Raw genomic sequence first — 20,965 nt, forward strand, 5'->3', positions numbered from 1 at the left:
GCAATTTCACTTTGGAAAGTGTTTAGAAAAGGGGAAGAAAAATAACAGGGAAGGTCTGTTTTTGTTAATACAGTGCTCTGTGTGCAATGATAAAAATGGCCTTCTGTTGAAAGATTTCGAAGACAAACTTTGGTTCGATTTGTTCTCCATGTTTGAGGATTGAAAAAGTTTTTCAGTTCCATACTTTTTTTTTTTATTTAAGAGCTATGTTTTATAACGCCATTTTCTATATGAAGGTCAACAATAGAGATGGTCATTTGAAACTAACTTCAACTGATTCCCATTCAGAAATGAAAAAAAAAAAGACCTCCTTATCTCCTTTACGCCCTGTTTACTAAGTCCTTATGACATTGCATGAGCATATTTTGCTATTCATGGCAAAGGAAGGTTATTGCGGGAATCTAGTTTTAAACTGCTTTTGGTGCAGTTGTAGTACAATGCAAGCTGAGGCAGCTGGAATAAATGATTTTCTATTTGATTACACTGATTGATTGTTCTCACTGTTGAAGGTTTTTTTTTATCATGCATTAGCAATCCAAGCTTCATCACAAGTATTTCCCTTATCAGCAAGAAGAGAATAAACAGAAATCTAATAAAAATTCATTATATGCAGTGTATGACATACAAAGCAAGTGTTAGATTTGCCAGTTTATTAGATTAATGAGATAAAAGGATAATATAAATAGACCTCTCTCATTAATAAGGAGGCAAGCAATCTGTTTAATTGTATCCCATGTAGAATTCATGGGTCTAAGCAGAATTTTTAAACAGCAAAATGTTTCACAGCTTAGTGGTGCTTTTGATCTCATTAAAATTTGATTACTAGCTCATGAAGATCAGGAATCTGTGTATGGCATATACTTATGCAGTTAAATTAAATATTCCCGCTTTTTATATTTTATACCAGTGCTTTTTGTCCCTACACAGGTTCCCGGGAACCTGATCGAACCATCACTTATGGATCTCCGTGGCTCGGCCGAGGACTCTTGGGAATGGGATGAGATGGATATGACCATAGTTAATATGGAGTCACAGGAAAGTGATCAAGAAAGCCATTCAGAAAAGCACCAGGAGGAACATTTAGGCGAAACTTGCCCTACACAGAACAGAATGAGCCTGAATGAGCTTCAGTTCAATCCTCCAATTTCCCGTGTTTATCAGGTGTTCAGTTTACATAGTTTTGAACTGTACCAACAACCACAGTACAATCAAAAGATATTTTCATACACCCAAGCCAAACCCAAGGAGAAGGAGCCGCTGCTAAAGAGCCTAAGCAAGGACTCTTCTTTCTCCTCGGTGGAGTCACTACCTGACATCATAGCAGGGCTTGTGAGTGGGAAACAGGGAGTGCTGACAGATTCCACCAGGAGATCAGAAAGTGAGAGTGGAATAGTCAGTGAAGGAGACACGGAAACAACAGCCAATTCTGAGAATGGTCTGCTTTATCAGAGTGATGATCCAAAAGTTCAAGTTACTCTTAATCCCCTGATCCATCCAGACTCACCTTGTATAGACAGAGTCTTAGATGAAGACATAGATAAGATACTGGAACGTGCTAACAAGTGTGCTGAGCTTGGAGACATTTTGACAAAGGAGACAAAGGACCAACAATATTTCATTGGAAAGAAAAAAAGAGAGGAATCTGAAAAGGGAAGAAGGAAGCACAAAAATGAACCAGTGGAGATTTTTATTAATGGGCGCTGTCTTAGTCCTGAATCTGAGGATGAGGGCCATGAAACTGCAGCTTTCAGTGCTGCTTATGATGATGAGGGGAAGGTCCGAAAGTCTGCTCACTTATCTCAGGGATCTTCCCTAGATTCACTCTATGCAGTGGGTGAATTATTTCCATCAGCCAAAGAGACTCTTACACGTAGCATGTCCCTGGAGAGCTGGCTCGCTCCATGTAAGAGTTCAGGAGAAGCAGGCAGTCAGAGTAGCCTGGGAGACTTAGGCCTGGCCACAGAGACCACCGGGGAGCTGAGCAGGAGAACTCTGGAGCTGCTGAAGCGACTTGAAAACATCCAGACTCCTCTTGCCCAGAAGATCACCCGCAGCATTTCTGATATTACCCTTCCAAGCAGCTCTCTGCATCTTCTGGGACGGGGACCCCGTTCAGGGGGTGCCCCTTCCTCCATTAATGAGAGTTTGGCAGCTTCTCTCACAGAGCTGAGCAGCATTGACGACTCATCACTAGCTTCTGAGGATTTGGCTGTGCAGAAAAAACGCTGCTTGGCTGCCAATTCCAATGCATCCTTCCGGAAGCATAGCCGCAGCCAACAGCTGACAGACGAGACAGACGCCAGTGTCAGCATGGTGGTGAATGTGTCATGTAACTCAGCCTGCACTGATGATGAGGACGACAGCGACCTGCTTTCCAGTTCTACTCTCACTCTTACCGAGGAAGAGCTGGGCATCAAAGATGATGAAGACTCCAGTATTACCTCTGAAGAAGAGTATATAGAGGGCACATTTGCACTGGGTCTGGACTACATGAAGGGTGAGTTTCAGAGCTGGGTGAAACCTAGAGCTCATAACAGAGAAAGAAATGAGGCAGATCTTGGAGATGAGTTGCAATGTGGAACTCTGTCTAGAGAAATCCTATCACCTGTGAGGGCTGTCAGTGATCGTCATTTTTTGAATCAAGCTGCTCTGAAGCACTTGGAGACAAACTCCAATGTTAAAAATGGTGGCCTCAAGAAACAGGAGGTGGACAGCAACAGGGTGGATGCTACCAGAAATTACATCAGCAGTTTTGCTGATGACATGGAGAACGGCAACGTGGATAGCTCGCACATCAAAGGCAAGGATGAGGATGAGCTCCTCAGAGAGGAAGGAAGTCTTTTTACTAAGAAAGGAGAATCTTTCAAGGATTGCTACTCCATGGATGATTTAAAGGGAGATGTAATGAGCATGGTAGCCACACCCTCCCCATCCTCATGTGGTCAGATAAGCTTGCAGTCCCAAGAATATTCTTTGGAAGGTCAGCTGAAGGGAGAACTACCTTGCCATAGCTCCCATCATCCACCCCCTTCTCTTTCGCCAGTAGAGGAGTGCTCCACGTCCCACCACAGCATGCTGGGAACAGCTCACATCAGCTCCCAGAAGCAGTCAGCTTCCTCCCTGAACAACATCCATGAAGATCCCAGACAGAGCTCATCGGACTGTTGTAGCCACCAGCCATTTCCTTCTAAAGAGGAGAAAAGCGAGGATGTCCATAGCTTTGTGATGGAGATCATTGACATGACATCAGTGGCCCTGAAAACTAAAGATGTCCAAGCAGAGCAACCTCAGGAATCCTCTAGTCCCACCTCAACTTCCCAGATCAAAGAGAAAGTCCTGGAACATTCCCATCGGCCAATCAATCTACGCAAGGGTGATTTTTACTCATACCTATCGCTTTCCTCTCATGATAGTGATTGTGGGGAGGTCAGTACCTGCACAGAGGAAAAGAGCAGCACCCCAGTCCTCTCTAGAACTCCAGAAATCCATGATGAAGAGCCTCTATTTGCGGCCTGCACAGAAGAAGTCTATTTAGGGCCTCCGCTCTGCTACAGCATGTCCATTAGCAAAAGGCCCATGAGACGCAGCACCAAACTAATAGAACCCTTCTGTCCCTTGAGCCAAGCACCTCCACCACCCAGTAATGAATACCAAAAAGCACACAGTATTTCTCCAGGAAGTATAGCTGGAACCCAGCCACAGTGCCATAATGAGGCTCCTTATCTTAATCCTTTACCATGTGAAACCGTGATAGACACTGTTGAATGTTTTGCAGATACTAAAATGCTTGAATCCAATATTTCCCCTGTAATGACTAAGATAAGAGTCTCTTGCTCCAGTACAAATCCTTTAAAAGAGGAAAGCGGACTCTATATTAATCCTAAAATTAACTGTCCCCCGATAAGAAAAAGTGATAGGGATGAAAGAGGTGATGCTTCACAGTGGATGAAACAGAAGAATGTCAGAAAAGGGCGCAGCTCTCCTCAGGAAGCCAAGTCTACTCCTAAACAGGTACGTTTAGACCTTCCACCAGGCTTTATTTGCTTGTAATGAGAGCTGGATGCATTTCCTCCATCTCATTCACTAAATATTTAAGAAGGATTTGTGTTCTCTCCCTCCCACCTTCCCCACCCCCTTTTCCCCTCCTCCTGCCCCCCGAAGCACTAATGGAATAAGGATTTGCAGGCGTAGATTTAAAATTTTAAGGTCTACAGAACAGAATAATCATAATCAGTCAGATTATATTATGATTCATAAGCAAGACTACAGCGGGAATCATTACTTAATTTCATGACTGAATTAGCATGTATTTGTGTTCTTTTTAAGTAGTTTTCTATTTCATATGCAAACTTCCCCACTGCTCTGTTCCAGCTTTCACTGCAAATTTGTTGTTTGACCTTATATTAGGTGAATTAAGTGGGTACTTTTCAAGTTAATCATTGATGCCAAAAACATGAATGTGAATGCTCTAAACCTGAATGGAGCAAAAGACCTGAAATGATTCAGGAGAATTTATTTAGCATTTAGTAAAGTCTGACTTTTTAATCCAAGTCATGGTCAGTGAAGTAGAGTCGAACTGTTCTTTAGGGGTTCCTGAGAAAGTAAGTAATCATTCTCTCACTGGAGTTTCTTTTTTCGCTCACTAAATGTAGGATATAGACCAGTCAGATGATGGTGGATTATTTGCCCAGTGATGCAGTCATGCCTTTATGACAATGTAAACTATCATTGATGTGAAAATGCCATGATAATGATATTCGAGTGACATGCAGGATACGTGCGGTCCGAATGCCACCTGTGTAGAAGTTTAAAATTTTGAAAGTTGGGGCATTTAAGAATAAGCCATTTTCTCCATCGTTACTGTGATCATCATTTCTATCTTTTCATCACTTTCTCAGTTGGCAAGGTCAGAGCGTGGTGCTGGACCGGTGGAGACAGACCGCAGGGTTTTGCACAGTGCGCGGCGTTCAGACAGCACTGTGGCAGTGAGGAGTGGAGCGAGCAGCAGACCCCAGGCCAAGGTTCGTATTGTAGGTCATGCATCAGTACAAAATCACACACACACACACTCAGCCGCACAGCCTCTCCCCCTAGGCCTCTTCTGTCATATCAGTGAAAAATGGCTGATGGGTCTTTTCAACATCTTATGGCGCATTGTAAGCACCCCATTTTCCACATCATTCCATACTGCAACTAAGCACCTTCCTATTTGTCATTAGCGTGGTTTTCCAAAGAGCAAATTTGCAATGAGAATGTGTTTTTCTCCTCGCCCGGCGTCTTTGTAAATGCTTTCTGCACCGACCTCACAGGCTTATTCTGATGCTGCTGACGCAAATGCATTGTCTGACTCTGGGCCACATTATGCTTTAAATTATAGGCCACTATACTTTATATATGATGACAACCGTACTAGGAAATTGGTCTGAAAATCAGTCATTACATCTGTATACCACATACTTGCAACCTTGAAACCTTAGAAAGTGGGAGATTTTCCAAACCCATCCGATAGCATGGGATACGCAGGACTTTGATTCTTGCATGCCGATTTCATTCTTGTTTGTGGAGAAAGAGTAGAAAATAATATGCAAAACAAGTAAGCACTTATGTATTATGGGGGGGAAGAACAAGCTTCAATTAAAATCTATCTGTCACCATTCGATTTTTCGTCAAATGCTTATAAATGACATTTTCGTCCAAGGATGCAGCCACTTTCAGATGATCAAAAGAAAAAAAAAAATCAGTTGAAGAGATAAAACAAAAACACCACCCTGAGTATTGACTTTGACAATCAGTGTAAAATGCCTTTTCTTCAATGATCAAATCACTGGGTAGATTCCTGTAACAAGCTGAACAGCCTCAAATGACAGAAATACAAAAGAATTGTGTGAAAATTAGGAGAAGGCAATGAAAAACAGGACTCTCTGAAGGCTGGCAAGAGTAATGTGTCCAGCAGGTCCTGTCCTCTCTGTCACCAAGCCAGGACGTGTCGCTTGGCAATGATTTGTTTTGAAGTAAAAGAAGCCAGAGCAACAAAGTAGCCACTCACATATTATACGACTGATGGGGGGAAAAAACAGCACTGCTTGCTCACTGTAATCAAGTAGCACACAGACTGCACCAATCAACCTTCCTAACCTAGCGTTCAACCCTCTGTTTAACACAGAAGAAGCGGGTTTTAAACACGGCAAGTAGAAGTCTGACCAAGTCGAAACAACACAACAACAATGACAGAATGCCAGAGTGATCCCGAATGTTTCCAGTGTCTAATGACTTGTAATAAATTATTCTGCTCCTTTGTTTTAGATAAATTGCGTGTGATTTTTTAGAACGAAACAGATTCTTGTACTTGAAATATTGTGATGGATTACAAAGTGCATTTGTGAATAAATCCCCCCCCCCACCCCTTTGCAGTGCCTCTAGTGGATAGGAAGATAAATTACAGTCAAAGTTTTAACCAGAAAAAAACTTTTAACCTGGCTCTTTCTTTATTTATAATTTACAGAATAAATGTATTGTTGTGTGTTTTTTTTATTTTGTTTTCTAGAGACTCTCAGGAAATCATGCTATCCCTGCCTGTAGGCACTGACTTTAGTGGTTCTGTTGCTGCATAGATATTCTGCGAGCCGGGATTGTACCTCGATCCTGGCTCATGGACCTTTCACCTAGCACTGCAATACGGCTCCAGTGCTCACTCCTGACTACTACTGACCCCAAAGACCATTCTTCTGTACTCACTGCTCATCCTGGACTGAGCTACCTCATCGTCTTCCACCAAACACGGCGAGATGCACGCACACACACACACACACACACACACAGACGCACACACACACACAGACACAGACGGTAGCTCTCACTGTCACAATCCCTGCACTTTGCTTTGCACATCTGTGTTTGTCATTTGCCGTTTGAGAGACAGATCTAAGGTGCAGCACATTGTAGAGCTCCACATTTAAACCACATATACAGTGTGTGACATTTGTCTCAGTCAGTCTGAAAAGCAGCTCCAGTTTTACTCACTTTCACCGTACGTAAGCCGCTTTAGCAGACGAAGCCCGGATCCGCAGACTGTTAAACTAAATGAGCGGTGAGGAGAGCTATCTATGCAACCCTATCTATGGGTGTGCTTGTGTGGCATGGATATTCCGCCGGTTGATGGGATGCTGTTCAGAGTTTTTCGGTTTCTTTTGTTTTAATCCCTGAGATTTGGAGAAAATCAAAGAAGTGTTTTAAACTTTACATTTTTGTGCCTTGCTGATATTTCTTATAACTTTTGTTAAAAACACTTTGAGGCTTTTCTTTCTTTCTTTCTTTCTTTCTTTCTTTCTTTCTTTCTTTCTTTCTTTCTTTTTTTTTCCTGTTCAGTAATCAGTGAGAGAGTTTACTAGAGTAAGGTTGAGGCTAATGAATGGGCATCTGTATATATGTATACTGTATCTTCAAATCTTGGTGTACAATGACAATATGAATTATTCGTGTTAGTGTACAACTCTGTTCTGTGATGTGGATTATTATAAGCCTTAACGTGCTACACTGCATGGTTGAGAGTATACCGACTCTTCAGAAATAAACATAATTTATTGAAAACTGTCTGAAATGTGCATTTCTTCCAGTAGTAATATTATAAAACAATACTTTGTGTGTTATCAGAACTTCTTAACTACAAAAATATTACTGCAATAATTTTTTTTTTTTTTTGAAAATGGTCTGCATTTCCTATTCTTCTTATAGTTAATAACCACTTCATAAATAAAATTAAAATGGAATTTCCATAGTAATACTCATATTAATAAGCTCACAAAGCTAAGATAGAAAATTCACAAAATATAACTTTAACTACATAATAATTATATGCTACAATAATACAAAACTATTTACTACAACAATACTGCACCAAAGAGAACATGGGAAATGGACTTTACTCTAGACTTTTCTTAAAATACTTCCTGCAAATGTTTCTAGTTTCTAAGTAAAAATAATACTTCTTCTACAAAACGTTACAGCAAATGTATATAGGCATTCATATGAAAAAAAAACAACAACAAAACAAACATGAGTAAGCAAATGTAATGCTGAGAAAATGTTTCACTTAGCTAAAATTGTTAGCTGGATATATGCATAATTCGTGCATGTATAAAGATTTGTATTAAAGCAACCTAGCTTGCTTTACCTTTGCAATCTTTCCTGACCTTTTTTCCTATGCAACATACTGTAGGCTATATCAAACCACTCATCTTGAAGCCCCAAGCCTCCAAACATCACATGGTTATTTCCATGGCTAATGTGGTGTTTACAGGAAGCGTTGATGATTCCACAGGCCGTGCGATGGGGTCCTCTGAGATACGGATATACAGTAGCATCACAACTTTGCAACTCTTCAGCTGCCAATCAAGTGCTCTCCTGATTGCCGAGCTGAGTCTGATAAGCTCTCCTCTGTAATCGGCCCTCGGCTGCTGCAGCAGATGCCTGTTTGTTGATGATGAGTGTGTGCTTGCATCAGAACAAAATCAGACAGTAGAAATGAACAAATTTAAATTCAATTTTACGAATACAGAATGAAGAGAAGTTCAGTGTGTGTGTGTGTGTGTGTGTGTTTGGTCCCTCATTCAACATAACAATGTTTTGGGGTAAGTAATAGAGCTGTCTGCCTCTTATCACGTTACATGATCACTGGTGCCACATTACGGTAATGACAGGTGGCTGATAAATCCTCAAATTTCTACATAATGACAGATCACAGCACTGACTTATTGTTTATGTTTTGATTTGTTTAACGTTCTCGAGGCGGTGTCAAGGAGATGGAAGAACACAGAATATAACAGGAGCATGCTTAGTGCTTTTACAATATAATACACTGTTATTTTCTCTTCTTCATTGTCTGTATAAAGAACAAATTCTCGAAAACAAATGCCATCACGGACCGTCCTGAAATATCCACTTCCACAACTAACGCTTTCTTTTATTATAAAAACAGCAGTAGATGGTGTTGTTTTGTGGATGATAGTAAAAGTCACTTTAATATTTGGGAAAGGATTTGCATTGACTGATGGCACTGATAAATTAGGATGGAAATTGAATCTAACATTATCTTCAAAACATTGCATCAAATGAACAATTAACAGAATATTTTGTATGAAATGGAAATGACTTTAAAGGTAGTAAAGGTCATGTGTATCGGACCGTGACGCCTTTGCAATTACAAGGAGTCAGAATGTTGATTTGGAGTCTTGCTAAGCATAGAATATGGAAAAATATCATGTCAAATGTTCTTTGTTGAAAAGATCAGACTTGATTACGCGACATTATATGACAAAAAAAGTGAAGAATTTTTCCACATGAATACCACTGAGGGATAAAAAAAAAAAACCATGGAACTGACATTCAAATGCCATCAGGTTTTTAAATGCAATGGACAGTGAGAGAAAGTTTCAATTTTGATTGATATTGTACACTAAACACAATGAGAAGGAATACGTACACTGTTTTAAATAAATTCTTTTTATCCTATAGGGATTTTTACTGCTTATATTTGAAAGGTCTGGTTCCCCTGATGTTCTTTCACAGTGACCCTCCACACTTGTCTCTTCAGTGTTGCTGGGTGTCAGTCAGTAAGGGAAGGTATGATGTAAAAACAGAATATTAAATGCAACATGTCACCAGGGCAGATGTCTATATATCAAAAACTACTCAACAGAATGACATTGACCCTGGCAGCTTTTACGCATCAAAGTTATACTGGGCTAATAAAAGGCATGAGGTAAAAGAAACTTGCTTAAAATACTGTAAGCGTCCGTCAGAGCGACTGGTCAGTGTTGGCTCAAAATTAGAGACTTGCTTTTATTACTATTATCACAGTGGATGTGGAAACTGTGTGTACTGGTCCATTGAATGTAGCATTTATAATTTAATGTTTGTACTGATTCACTTGTATACACTATTTTTCTTTTTGCTTAAATGTCTTCGAATTTTCTTTTATGTTTTTATATTTGTCTTTCGTTTTCTGACGCTTGCTTTACACTACAATGCACCAATACACCAAGACAAATTGCTTGTACATGTAAAACCCCACGGTAATTGGCAATAAAGCTGATTCTGAAACTACACTGGGAACGCTGGACATGAGACAGGAAAAGACAAAAGTTTGTGGACACCACATTATCACAATTATATGTGCTTATTGAACATTCCATTCCAGATTTAATTCCTCTCTGCTGCTAAAATAAGCTCCACTCTTCTCCTCTCTTCATTCAGTCACAAGAGCATTAGTGAGATCAGGATCTGATGTTAGGTAAGGAGGCCTGGGGTGCGGTCAACATTCCAGTTCATTCCAAATGGTCAGTGGATTGAGGTGAAGCTCCAGCCTTGGTAAAGCATGCCATCAAAAAGCTTGCTTAATGCACAGGGGCACTGTCCGTACTGGAACATGTTTGGATCTCTTAGTTCCAATAAAAATATACAAAGACATGTTTTACAGTTGTGTGCTTCCAACTTGTTTAAGACATGAACATGGATCTGATGGACAGGTGTCCACAAACAGTGCACACTCAGGATGGGTCTACTGTAGCATATACATTTATATACTCACACACTCACTCACACCTACTGCCAATTTAGCAGCTACTTGTATTTTTTGGGAGTTGGGAGAAAACCAGAAACCCACATGAACACAGGAAGAACATTCAAAACTCTAAGACAGTAATCTGATTTCAGGGAGCCGGAGTCGTGAGGCAGTAATGGTACCTGCTACAACACTGTGCTTCATTATGATTAATATAGTGGTAGTTTGATTATGATTATCACTAGCTCACACACTCACACACAGTGTAGATGCAATCAGCCTATAACACATGTCTATGGACTGAAGGTGGAAACCTAGGTACCCGAGGAAATCCCAAAGCATGGGGAGAACATGCAAACACCAAACACACAGAGCTAAAACAGGAATTAAAGAAAATTAAACCCTTAACCCTGGAGGGAGAACATTCTGACCACTAACTTCAATTCAATTCAATTCAATTTATTTATATAGCGCTTTTAACAATAGACATTATCTCAGCTTTACAGAAGTACAGAAACACTAAACAGGCACTAAAACACGCTCCCCATGATTATAATGTCGATTATTATGATGACGATTTGTCATTATTCTTCTTATTATTACACTACTATAAAAAAAATCTTATTAAAGTTGTGAGTAAGCATATTATTATGACATGGTAATAAACTGCATGAGCATTATAGGCATGAATATCACCACAGTGCGGTTCTTCAAACAATCTACTTCCTGAACTTTTGTTCTGAGCTCAAGTCCTACATTTACCTAATCTCCAAGTCAGGTACTGATACTGAAATATGTATTTGCATTTAGGTGAGGTGTTGGTGGTAGATCATTACATTCTTCAGACAGAGGCAGTACGAGACGTTGTGCAAAGCGAGAGAGCGATTGAGGGAGAGGAGCGAATGACAGAGGTGCTGGCCCCATTAAAACACTAAAGAATGCGTTGAGTCTGTTCATGTAATTTGAGGGTTAGGTGATTGGATTCCAGGCATGTCATCAAAGCTGGCCGAGAAACAATCCGATGTAAAATAGCAGAGTGGTGTGGAAGGGCATGGGCGAGCTTATCATCCAGGAAAAATAAAAACCATCATGTCGTTTTCCACAGGACCTCCCAATCAATCATTTCCATTCCGAAGGATTTTTTTTCCCCAGCACACTGTCTGTAATTTTTCCTAACAGTTAATTCATCATCTATCCTGAACTTCGGTGTTCCCCTACAAACACAGAGGAGCAATCTTTCAAAAAGAATTACAGATTTAGAGAAAAAGATGAACTTTTGATAGCCTTTGGCCCTTTGCTTTTTAAAAGCGACCTGCCCAATCAATCAGCAGCAGAAAAAAAGTCATATAAAATCTAACTCTAATATGCAAAGAGTAAAAATTATTAAATCTCCCATACATTCACATCTACCAAAAGGGGAAAATTATTCTCTTAAGCAGTGCAATCAGTAATGAATAAAACAATAATTTATATGCTGATTATGCTTTCAGAATAGCTTTTTAGTGAAGGTAAGAGTGAAATGCTTCGGTAACAGATTTAACAGGCTTCATACTCTCATCAAATCACCTTGTGTAAACTTTCACACAGAAAATTGTTTGCATTTGAAAACGCGTTCATTAGACATCACTAATGATATAAATAAAATGAATACATATTTCATCATTTCTTTGAATTACAACGACAGAATTAGAAATAATATATGCGATCAAGGTCACATTATACAATAAAGCTGCACTTCTCTGGGAACAAAGCAATGACCATATTCATATTACAAGACAATCTTTCTTTTAAAGCAAGGAGAAAAGAAAAAGTAATACAGAGTTGCAGCTTTAATTATCCGGTTCAGATAGTGAATATATTGATGACCTTATGATTGACAGAATTATCACACTATAGACACTCGTGAGGGTAAAACACTGGCAAGTTCTGATAAGCAAAATGACTTGCAACTGGTTGTCAAACCTCAGAATTCCTTCTAAATATGTCCTTGAATTCATTCAGCATGGACCTTCAGCTGATAGGCATCGAGTTGGAGAAACTGGGGCTCAGAAAAGAAAAAAAAAAACTAAACAGAAGAACAGAAATAGGAGCTCTGTGGGTTAGAGACTCGTCTGCAGTTTGTTCAGTCAGCAGGGGAGAGATTTCTCTTTGAGGATGAGCGAGGAGTGTGAGATGGAGAGAGTTTGGACAAACAGCAGGACTGTCAGCCCCAATCACAGTTTATACTGCTTCACATTAAGCTGACTTGTCAACATGTGGTTTGGGGTAGAATGGCAGGCACTGTGTCGTTGTCTCTGTGAGGAGGCCCTACTGCAGGATTCGAACATAATCCTTGGTGGGGGGGGATCATGCACGTTCTGAGAAGACATGTCATAAATGTTGTGTAGTTTTTTTTTGTCATAGACTACAATTGTAGTTACATTTTTGAAAAATCTATTTTTCAGGTTTGCAACAATTTATAGGTGATATTCATCCATTTTTTGTACCACTTATACTACACAAGGTTGTGGGGAACCTGGCATCTATCCCAAGGAACTCGAGGCACAAGACAGGGGACACCCAGGATGAAGGGGTGATAGGGCGGGGTGTCAATCCATCACAGGGCACAATTACACACACACTCAGATAATTTAGAGATGCCAATCATCTTACAAAGCATGTCACGCCTCCGGAGTACCTGGAGGAAACCCTCAAAGCACAGAGGGAACATGAAAACTAAGGATGGAGGCTAGGATAATATCAAAGATAATATCAAAGATCTTCATTTTATTCATCATTTTCTGTGAAAAAATTAGTGCAAAATTTATTTGCAAAGATAATATTTGGAAGTGTATCTTCCAACATATAACTTTAGAAATTGTGCAATTAAAAGCAGGTTAGTGATCACAATAGATTTAAAAAAAAATAGGCTATGTGTTCACAGCAGCATTACCTATTATTGATTCCTAGTGCACTCATGGGGAGGCTGTATACCACTAGCCCAGCTATGGTACGTGGGAGGCCAGCTACACCCCCGGATCTGTCTCGTGTAGTTTAGCGAAGAGCTGCAGACAAATAAATGCAATACAGACCAGTGCAAATACCCTGGGAAGTAAACAGAAGAAAGTGTTAATCTAATTGTATCAGAGCCTGCAGTGTCAGTTTAAACCTTCCAGTGCAATCTATTTGATGCCATCTGAGGAAAATAGCAGTAAAGTGGAGGTGCTTCTCTGGCCTGTTTATTAAGGTAGTTTCATTAGACATGGTTACAGAGAGGTATTCCATTTACTGTCTCTCAGGTGAGGCTCCTGGCACATCTTTATTGCTATATAATCATGTCAACTCATTATCAAAGGCAGCATTTTTTCATTTAACAGATAGGAAGTGAATTATTCTCCCCTGTAAACTGCACCTTAGTACAGAGAGTACAAGCAGCTTTATCATGGAGCCTCTTATTATAGCCCTCATTTTCTCTCATAGCCTAAACACATTTAGGAAGTCATCTGTTGTGCAAAGGGAACTTAAATATGCCACCTGACTATCATAAATCTGCCTGTCATATGAAAAATATCTGATATTTACCATCATTTTCAAGGGCTCCTTGTTCCTGTCTTCAATTGTATGTATTTATTTTGAAACTATTAAAAAGCTGTAAATATATGATAAAAATGACCCAAAATATATTGTATGTTGATATCAGCCTTTGCTTTGTCAAAGGACAAGCGTGCTGGAGTGGAAGATTCATGACCATTAACTCCATATTTGCATTTTGGAATATTTTATAGGTAAACACTCAATCACCTTCAAAGCGATGACAGTTCAAGGACCTAAGAGTCACTGAGACATTTTCATTCATTTCTTTATAAACAGTACTGTGTGTCCTCATCACTAATCAGAATCATTAGCGTGCACTTTAAATGACAGAAACATTCTACTTTAGTGCACTTTACCTGGTCTAGTCTGGATTTTGAATTTAGTTAATTTAGTCCTCTGTGATCCTACTAATGTGTGAAATGCTTATAATAAAAGGAGAAAAAATATCATCCATTTCACCTGTGATTATCTATTTTTATGTGATGCAATGATGTGAATAATATGTGATCATGTGTACACAACATGCGATGTTGAATTTCGCCATCTCATGCTTTGAAATGCCAAATGAATATTCACAATTAATCTTGTGAGAACTGAAAAAAATACCCATAAGCCTTACAGGTGTCAAAAAATTACATGAAAATAAAGAAATCCTGCAGAAAGAAAGTATATGAAAAACCCCACTTGGACTATATGTGAAAATGTGTGCAACATAATATGCATGGTCTAAAATCCTCACACATTTCACAAGAGTTTTTATTTTCATGATTCACATGATTCATTTACATTCACATTAGCTTTAACACATATGTACGGCACATGGTTTCATTTCTCACTTGCTTTATATAAGAAAAATAGGGTATATGAAATGTCTTCTGTAATATATTCACATAAGAAGTTCAATTTCTCTAAGGGACAATAGCACTGGTTTCACTGAATTTGTAACTCAAAATTATGTTTAAAAATGAACTGTTTTGCACTGTACGCAATGTTAAAAAAACAATACTCCTGTGCATGATACACACACACATATATCACATTACTGAGCCACCGCCATGACTGTTACTGCTGTGTAGAGAATGGTGCACCATCGTTTCTGTACGGTTAGACAAAAGCTGACAAATTATGTATAGCAACACACCTGTAGTCAGTAATTGCAAACTCTGTATCATAGCCTTGAAAAATAATAGTATATAAACCAGTATAAACTGGTATAAACCAGAATAAACTGCTATAAACTGGTATAAATCAGTATAAACCGGTATAAACTGAGTATTGACTCATACAAACTGGTATAAACCAGTGTAAACCAGTATAAACCAGTATAAACTGGTACTCTAACACTGTACACAGTGTTAAAAAAACAATACTCCTGTGCATGATACACAGACATATATTACATTACCGAGCCACCGCCATGACTGTTACTGCTGTGTAGAGAATGGTGCACCATCATTTCTGTACAGTTAGACAAGAGCTGACAAATTATGTATAGCAACACACCTGCAGTCAGTAATTGCACACCTACAAAGTGCACTGTATAGACGGTGTAACAAGCCTAAAAGCCTAATAAGCCTTACTACCAAATCCTTACACACTGCTGCCAAATGCTTAATGCAAACAAACAGCAAGGTCTGTTACATTAATGAGAACAAACTCTGTATCATAGCCTTGAAAAATAATAGTATATAAACCAGTATAAACTGGTATAAATCAGTAGAAACTGGTATAAACCGGTATAAACTGGTATAAACCAGTAGAAACCAGTTAGATGAGCTGTATCATACCCTTGAAAAATAATAGTATATAAACCAGTATAAACCGGTATAAACTGGTATAAACTGTATAACAGTATAAACCGGTATAAACCAGTATAAACTGGTATCAACTGTATAGCAGTAAACTGGTAGAAACTGGTATAAACTGTATCAACCGGTGTAAACCAGTATAAACTGGCTTAAACCAGTATAAACTGGTATAAACCGCTATAAATTGTATACTGGTTTAAACCGGTATAAACTGGTATAAACCAGTATAAACTGGCTTAAACCAGTATAAACTGGTATAAATTTAATCTTTAATCTTGGTTATATGATTTACCAAATGCCTAACTGAAAACTATTCTGGTCATGCTAAGCTGACCTCTCTCTTTAGCAAGGCTTGCCTGTCTGTAGAACAGGATAGTTTCCCCTGCACTGTGAACACTTTCGAGTCTGTTGTCCTTTAAACAAATCCCAAGAGATCGGTAGTAAAACAAACCTGACTGTCTGGCACAACAATGCGAACATTACCTGAAGCTTTGTGTGAATTTATGCATTGTGTTGCTGCCACATGATTGGTTGATTGGATAATTGTATGAATAATAAGGCTATTCCTATTAAAGTGGCCGGTGCGTGTATATGGCAATTATATTTTATGATCATTATAATGATTAAGTTTTAGATATGATGAATATTTCTTTACAATCTGAAAGTTTCACCTTGTTGTAATCCAACATGAAATAACAGTAACCACTAGTCAGGTTTTCAAAGGGTTACTGCCGCAGTAGCCAGTGCGCGCTCACGTGCCTGTGCCTGATTCGCTGCTGAAGGCCAGTGCGCGCTCCCTGTTCGCTCGCGCGGCGCAGTTAATCGGCTCATACATCCGCTCCCACGCGCTCCGGATCTCACACAACAACACCTTCAGCGGTAGAACACACACACACACACACACGCACACACAAACACATCCACACACACACATCAGTAAACGCACTGCTGTACACCACAGCTTAGCATCTTTAGACAGCACATTTAGACAACTCACGCGCCGTAACAGTGTCGCGTACAGATGAGGCGAGAGGAAAACCTCGACATGATTCACGTACAAACTTGAAAGCATTAACACAGAGGAGGGCGAGTCGAATACGTCATCGCGATTCATTTTTGGACTTTTAGCTGGCTTTGAGAGTCGCACTTAACGTCTGCAGTTTGCTCTCATGAAAACTGAGCTTAGAATTGTTTAGTTTTCTTTGGGCTGTCTGCACAAGTCGTTACCATTTTTACACGAGGAAGGAAATTGGACATAGTGTACACGCACTTCTTTTTCTATGGGGCGACTTTTCAGTATAGAGAAAGCGCTCCAGAACATTCTGTCGACTCTACCCAGTTAGGATGTGTTAAATTAGAAGTCGGAAAAGGACGTTTACTAGCCTAATTGGTGGCTTTTTCAACAAACTCGCTGTTTTCCTAAATAGTTAAACAGTTAAAGCGTTCGTTGTAGTCTTTTAGACATAATTACCGTTTATGTAAAGTCGTTAGAAAAGTTCACTTTTGGCACTTCAAAATCTCTTTGCATTTTCTTTCAACATCTACGGCAGTTTGTTTCATATGCACAGCATACAGCATTTCATTTTTTGTGGTTAAGTAAGCCTACGTTGTGAAAGGACAAGCTTCAGCATCCAGTCGAAACTTACCCTCTTGACGCGTAACGGCGCGTTTCCGCTGAGCATCCCCTCCATGCCACTGCGAGCCTAAAAGCAGCAGCAGTCTCCACTCAACGCACAAAAGCGCGAGAATGGCCCAGCAGCTCGTGCTCGTCACTAATGGGATTGCGCTGTGACTTGCTCGGCCGGAGGACAGGCTGCACTCACACACACGCACACACACTTGCTCGGCGGTGCGCTGATCGGCGCGGGGATGATCAGGATCTTCCCGGACTTCAGCGTGCAGGTAACGGCGGCGGCGGGCGCAGGAGCCGCGGGGATGCCGGCAGCACGAGTCCCGGGCGCCACTAACGGCAACCCACAAAACGTCCAGGGCCTGACCACTTACCAACAAAGGTATGTTCATTATAGCGGCAAAGGCTGCTTTCATTGAATTTCACCATATTGACCTCTCATTTTGCCGACGTGCGCGTATTTACGCCATGTGCTGTCATGTCGCATCAATGCTTTTGTTTTCCATTGTAATTTAGATCTATACAACGTTGCTGCTGTGTAGTCCATTTAATCAGGAACTAGATAAACGGATTGCTCTAAGTACATTAATTACACCCGATGCTTAACCGCAAGTTGCACTTTATTAGATATCAACCAGGGACACACGCGCGCGCGCGCGCACACACACATACACAAACAAAGCCTACCTGATCTGTAATTCTAAGTCTAAAACTTATGCATCTATTTGATCAAAAAGGCAACTGGACTGCATAAATATGTGTATCTTATTAGTGCCACACTAACAAAACAGCTACATTTAAGTCAAATGTTTAAGAGAATAGCTTTTCTACGTGTACATTGAGTTCCATTGCCATGTGAAAACTCCACTTAGGTCATAAAATCTCGTTGCAAGCCAACATTAGCTTGTAAGTTTATTGCTGGTTCAACTGCAGCCAAAACTGTAGACGAAATTTTATGACTGTTTACATTAGCCACTTAGGAAATGTTTCCTCGACCACTCAATAGGACCCTTTTAAGAACAAAATCTAATTCTATATGACACATTTTAGCATCTGGGCAAAAAGGATTGGTTCCTATTTCCTTATAAATCAAATAAAGTAGTCTGGCATATACAGTATATTATGTGGAGCAGCATATGGTTTATGCTTTTGGCGAAATGAACCATCAAGCCATGATAAATGTCTATAGAAGTGTGATCTGAAGAGATATTTCTACATTTTAAAGATATTTATGAAAACAGTAAAAGCTGACCCAAAAGGTGTTTGACCTTTGATAATATTTAATAAGAAGCAGCTTTCAACCTCGCCTTATATTCAGACATATGCTCAGTACATTTCAGTGTTTTCCCTTCTCTAACTCACTTCAGATGATGAAGGGCTTGTTAATGAGTTGATGCATTGAATCAGCTGCACTAGTAAAAGGGACATTCAAACCGTCCTGTTCACTAATTCTGCAGGATTGTGATTAATACAGAGTGATTTAAAATATTATGGAGCCCAATCGTGCAGGTAAATTAAATGTAACTCATAAACATTGACACCTCTTTGCCTTCAGATCTGCTACATGCACAGGAATTTACTCGACATTGTATGGCCAGTGTGTTAGGAGTTGACCTTGACAGGTCACGGGTTCTTAAACACGTTGGGCAGCTAATCGTGGGGGAAATATCTAATAAATAAACAGGTTAAAATGTGCAATCTGCTATATTTTCTGCACAAACATCACTGAGTAGATAAATAGTTTCATAATAAGTTTTTGGATATAAAACCAACTTTGTACAACACATGCATGCAAAGGTCTTATGAAGAGCTGTAAATTGTTCTGGGTTGGGATTAAGGTTTTCTTATTTCTTAAGGTGTGTGAACTATATACTTATATATTTCTAAGTATACTTATATACTTAAATTTATAATTTGGTGACAAGATAAGGTATATACCAGGGTGTTTTTAAAGATGCCACATTGTCATATTTACACAGTGTTCAGTATACTAAATAGGCAATATATTATATTTCAATATCAGTTCAGGTCAAGGTAAAATAAAACACTTTTCTTATTTTGGGTCAAATTTGCCGTCAGTAGCAATCTCGTTATTCTGACAGTTTTATTGCAAACAGTCTCTTTATACCTTTATATCCTTATCCTACTGTGCAAAGCATCTGAAGGATTTGGGGTGCAAAATAAACAATCGGGATAGTGGAATGGGAAATTTAGGCTGGCGGTATTACGCGTTGGAGCAACCTGTAAATTCCGCGAAAGGCAAAACTGTTTCCAACTACAACTGAGTGGCGTTGTTGCGCCGGTAGCAGAGGAGGCGAGCGCTACTGCACACAGAGCCAAGCGGAGGTGGAAAAATGCAGCTAAACGCGCACGGAAAGGCGGCTTCACTCATCGCCGGAGAGGACGCACTCCTCCGGGGCAAGCTCACCATGTGACGGTCCCATGTGAGAAGAGATCCCCGCGCCCCGTTTTCACCACAAGCCGCTGAATTAAGACGCGTCCCGGGCTTGCGGCTCCAGCTCGCGGCATGCCTGTGGAGCGTTTCCGCTCCGTCCTCATGAACCGCTCATGAACGCTCAGGGGGAAGCGAGCACTCCGCTCCGGCACGGCGCCATGCCGCTCTTTAAACACCTCTCAGTGTCCACATCGCACCGCCTTTGCTCTCCTCGGCTGCATGTCTGAATCAACGTGAAGACGAAAGAGGAGGGGGAGGAAAAAAAAGTCAGAAATCAAATAATTGCGGGAAGATGGCGCCCACCAAGCCTGGCGTTCAGCAAGACCCTTCAAGAAGAGAACGGTAAAACAGCTCGGTTTGTTGTGTGTAACGCGTCGCCGCTCGATCATTAGATGCTGTGCATTTTTTTGTGATTGAGATGTCAGAAGTTTCGGGCGTGCCCTTTCCCACGGGAGTGTGTTTGGCAATCAGGAGAGGTTGACGCTCGGGTAACAGGTTTACACACACCGAGGAGGAGGAGGTGGAGGTGGAGGAGGAGGAGGCGTGTGTTTTGGCGGACCTGAGGACGCGGTATAGCCGCGTTCCAAGCCTCGGCTCCAAGCATGATGGCCATTAACGAATGCGCGTTGTCGTTGTTTGCGGTTCGCGGTGCGGGAATCCGTGAATGTGTCGCTGACATTGTTGCCGTTTCTCTCGGCTGAGCTACCGCGAAGCGCTAGGCCAGGCTGTGCATGACCTGAGTAAAGGCTGCTGTTTGCGGCGGGACGGTAAAAGAGGTGACAAATTAGCATAAGGCAGCAGGGAAGCTGTTCAGGAACTTTGAATGTAGCGCATGGATTCCTCAAGCGCCGTAACGGACCCGAGCGCTTCCTCCAGGTAAAGCTGGAAATCCTAACACAAACCAACACGCAGCGCCAAACAGAAAGACTGGATACCTGGAA

General features: G+C 40.4%; 2 protein-coding genes across 6 annotated transcripts in view; both read left to right on the forward strand.

Annotated features, from left to right (window-relative positions):
- Positions 1–7,565, forward strand: part of akap6 (A kinase (PRKA) anchor protein 6) — a 94,398-nt gene extending 86,833 nt beyond the window's left edge. For both annotated transcript variants that reach the window (XM_058399916.1, XM_058399917.1), the window contains 3 exons: positions 928–4,011; positions 4,899–5,021; positions 6,545–7,565. In XM_058399916.1, the coding sequence (XP_058255899.1) occupies positions 928–4,011; positions 4,899–5,021; positions 6,545–6,586 (3,249 nt within the window). In that variant the 3' untranslated portion in view covers positions 6,587–7,565. The remainder of the gene's footprint in view (positions 1–927; positions 4,012–4,898; positions 5,022–6,544) is intronic.
- A 9,192-nt stretch (positions 7,566–16,757) lies between these two features.
- LOC131359925 (neuronal PAS domain-containing protein 3) overlaps positions 16,758–20,965 on the forward strand; it is a 236,202-nt gene continuing 231,994 nt past the window's right edge. For 2 of the 4 annotated variants that reach the window (XM_058400073.1, XM_058400075.1), the window contains exon 1: positions 19,763–20,366. In XM_058400073.1, the coding sequence (XP_058256056.1) occupies positions 20,317–20,366 (50 nt within the window). In that variant the 5' untranslated portion in view covers positions 19,763–20,316. Of the gene's footprint in view, positions 17,952–19,762; positions 20,367–20,753; positions 20,901–20,965 lie in introns of those variants that run through there. The other 2 variants (XM_058400072.1, XM_058400074.1) reach the window with 2 other exon arrangements.

Source organism: Hemibagrus wyckioides, linkage group LG09, assembly GCF_019097595.1.
Source record: "Hemibagrus wyckioides isolate EC202008001 linkage group LG09, SWU_Hwy_1.0, whole genome shotgun sequence".
Taxonomy (NCBI): Eukaryota; Metazoa; Chordata; class Actinopteri; order Siluriformes; family Bagridae; genus Hemibagrus; species Hemibagrus wyckioides.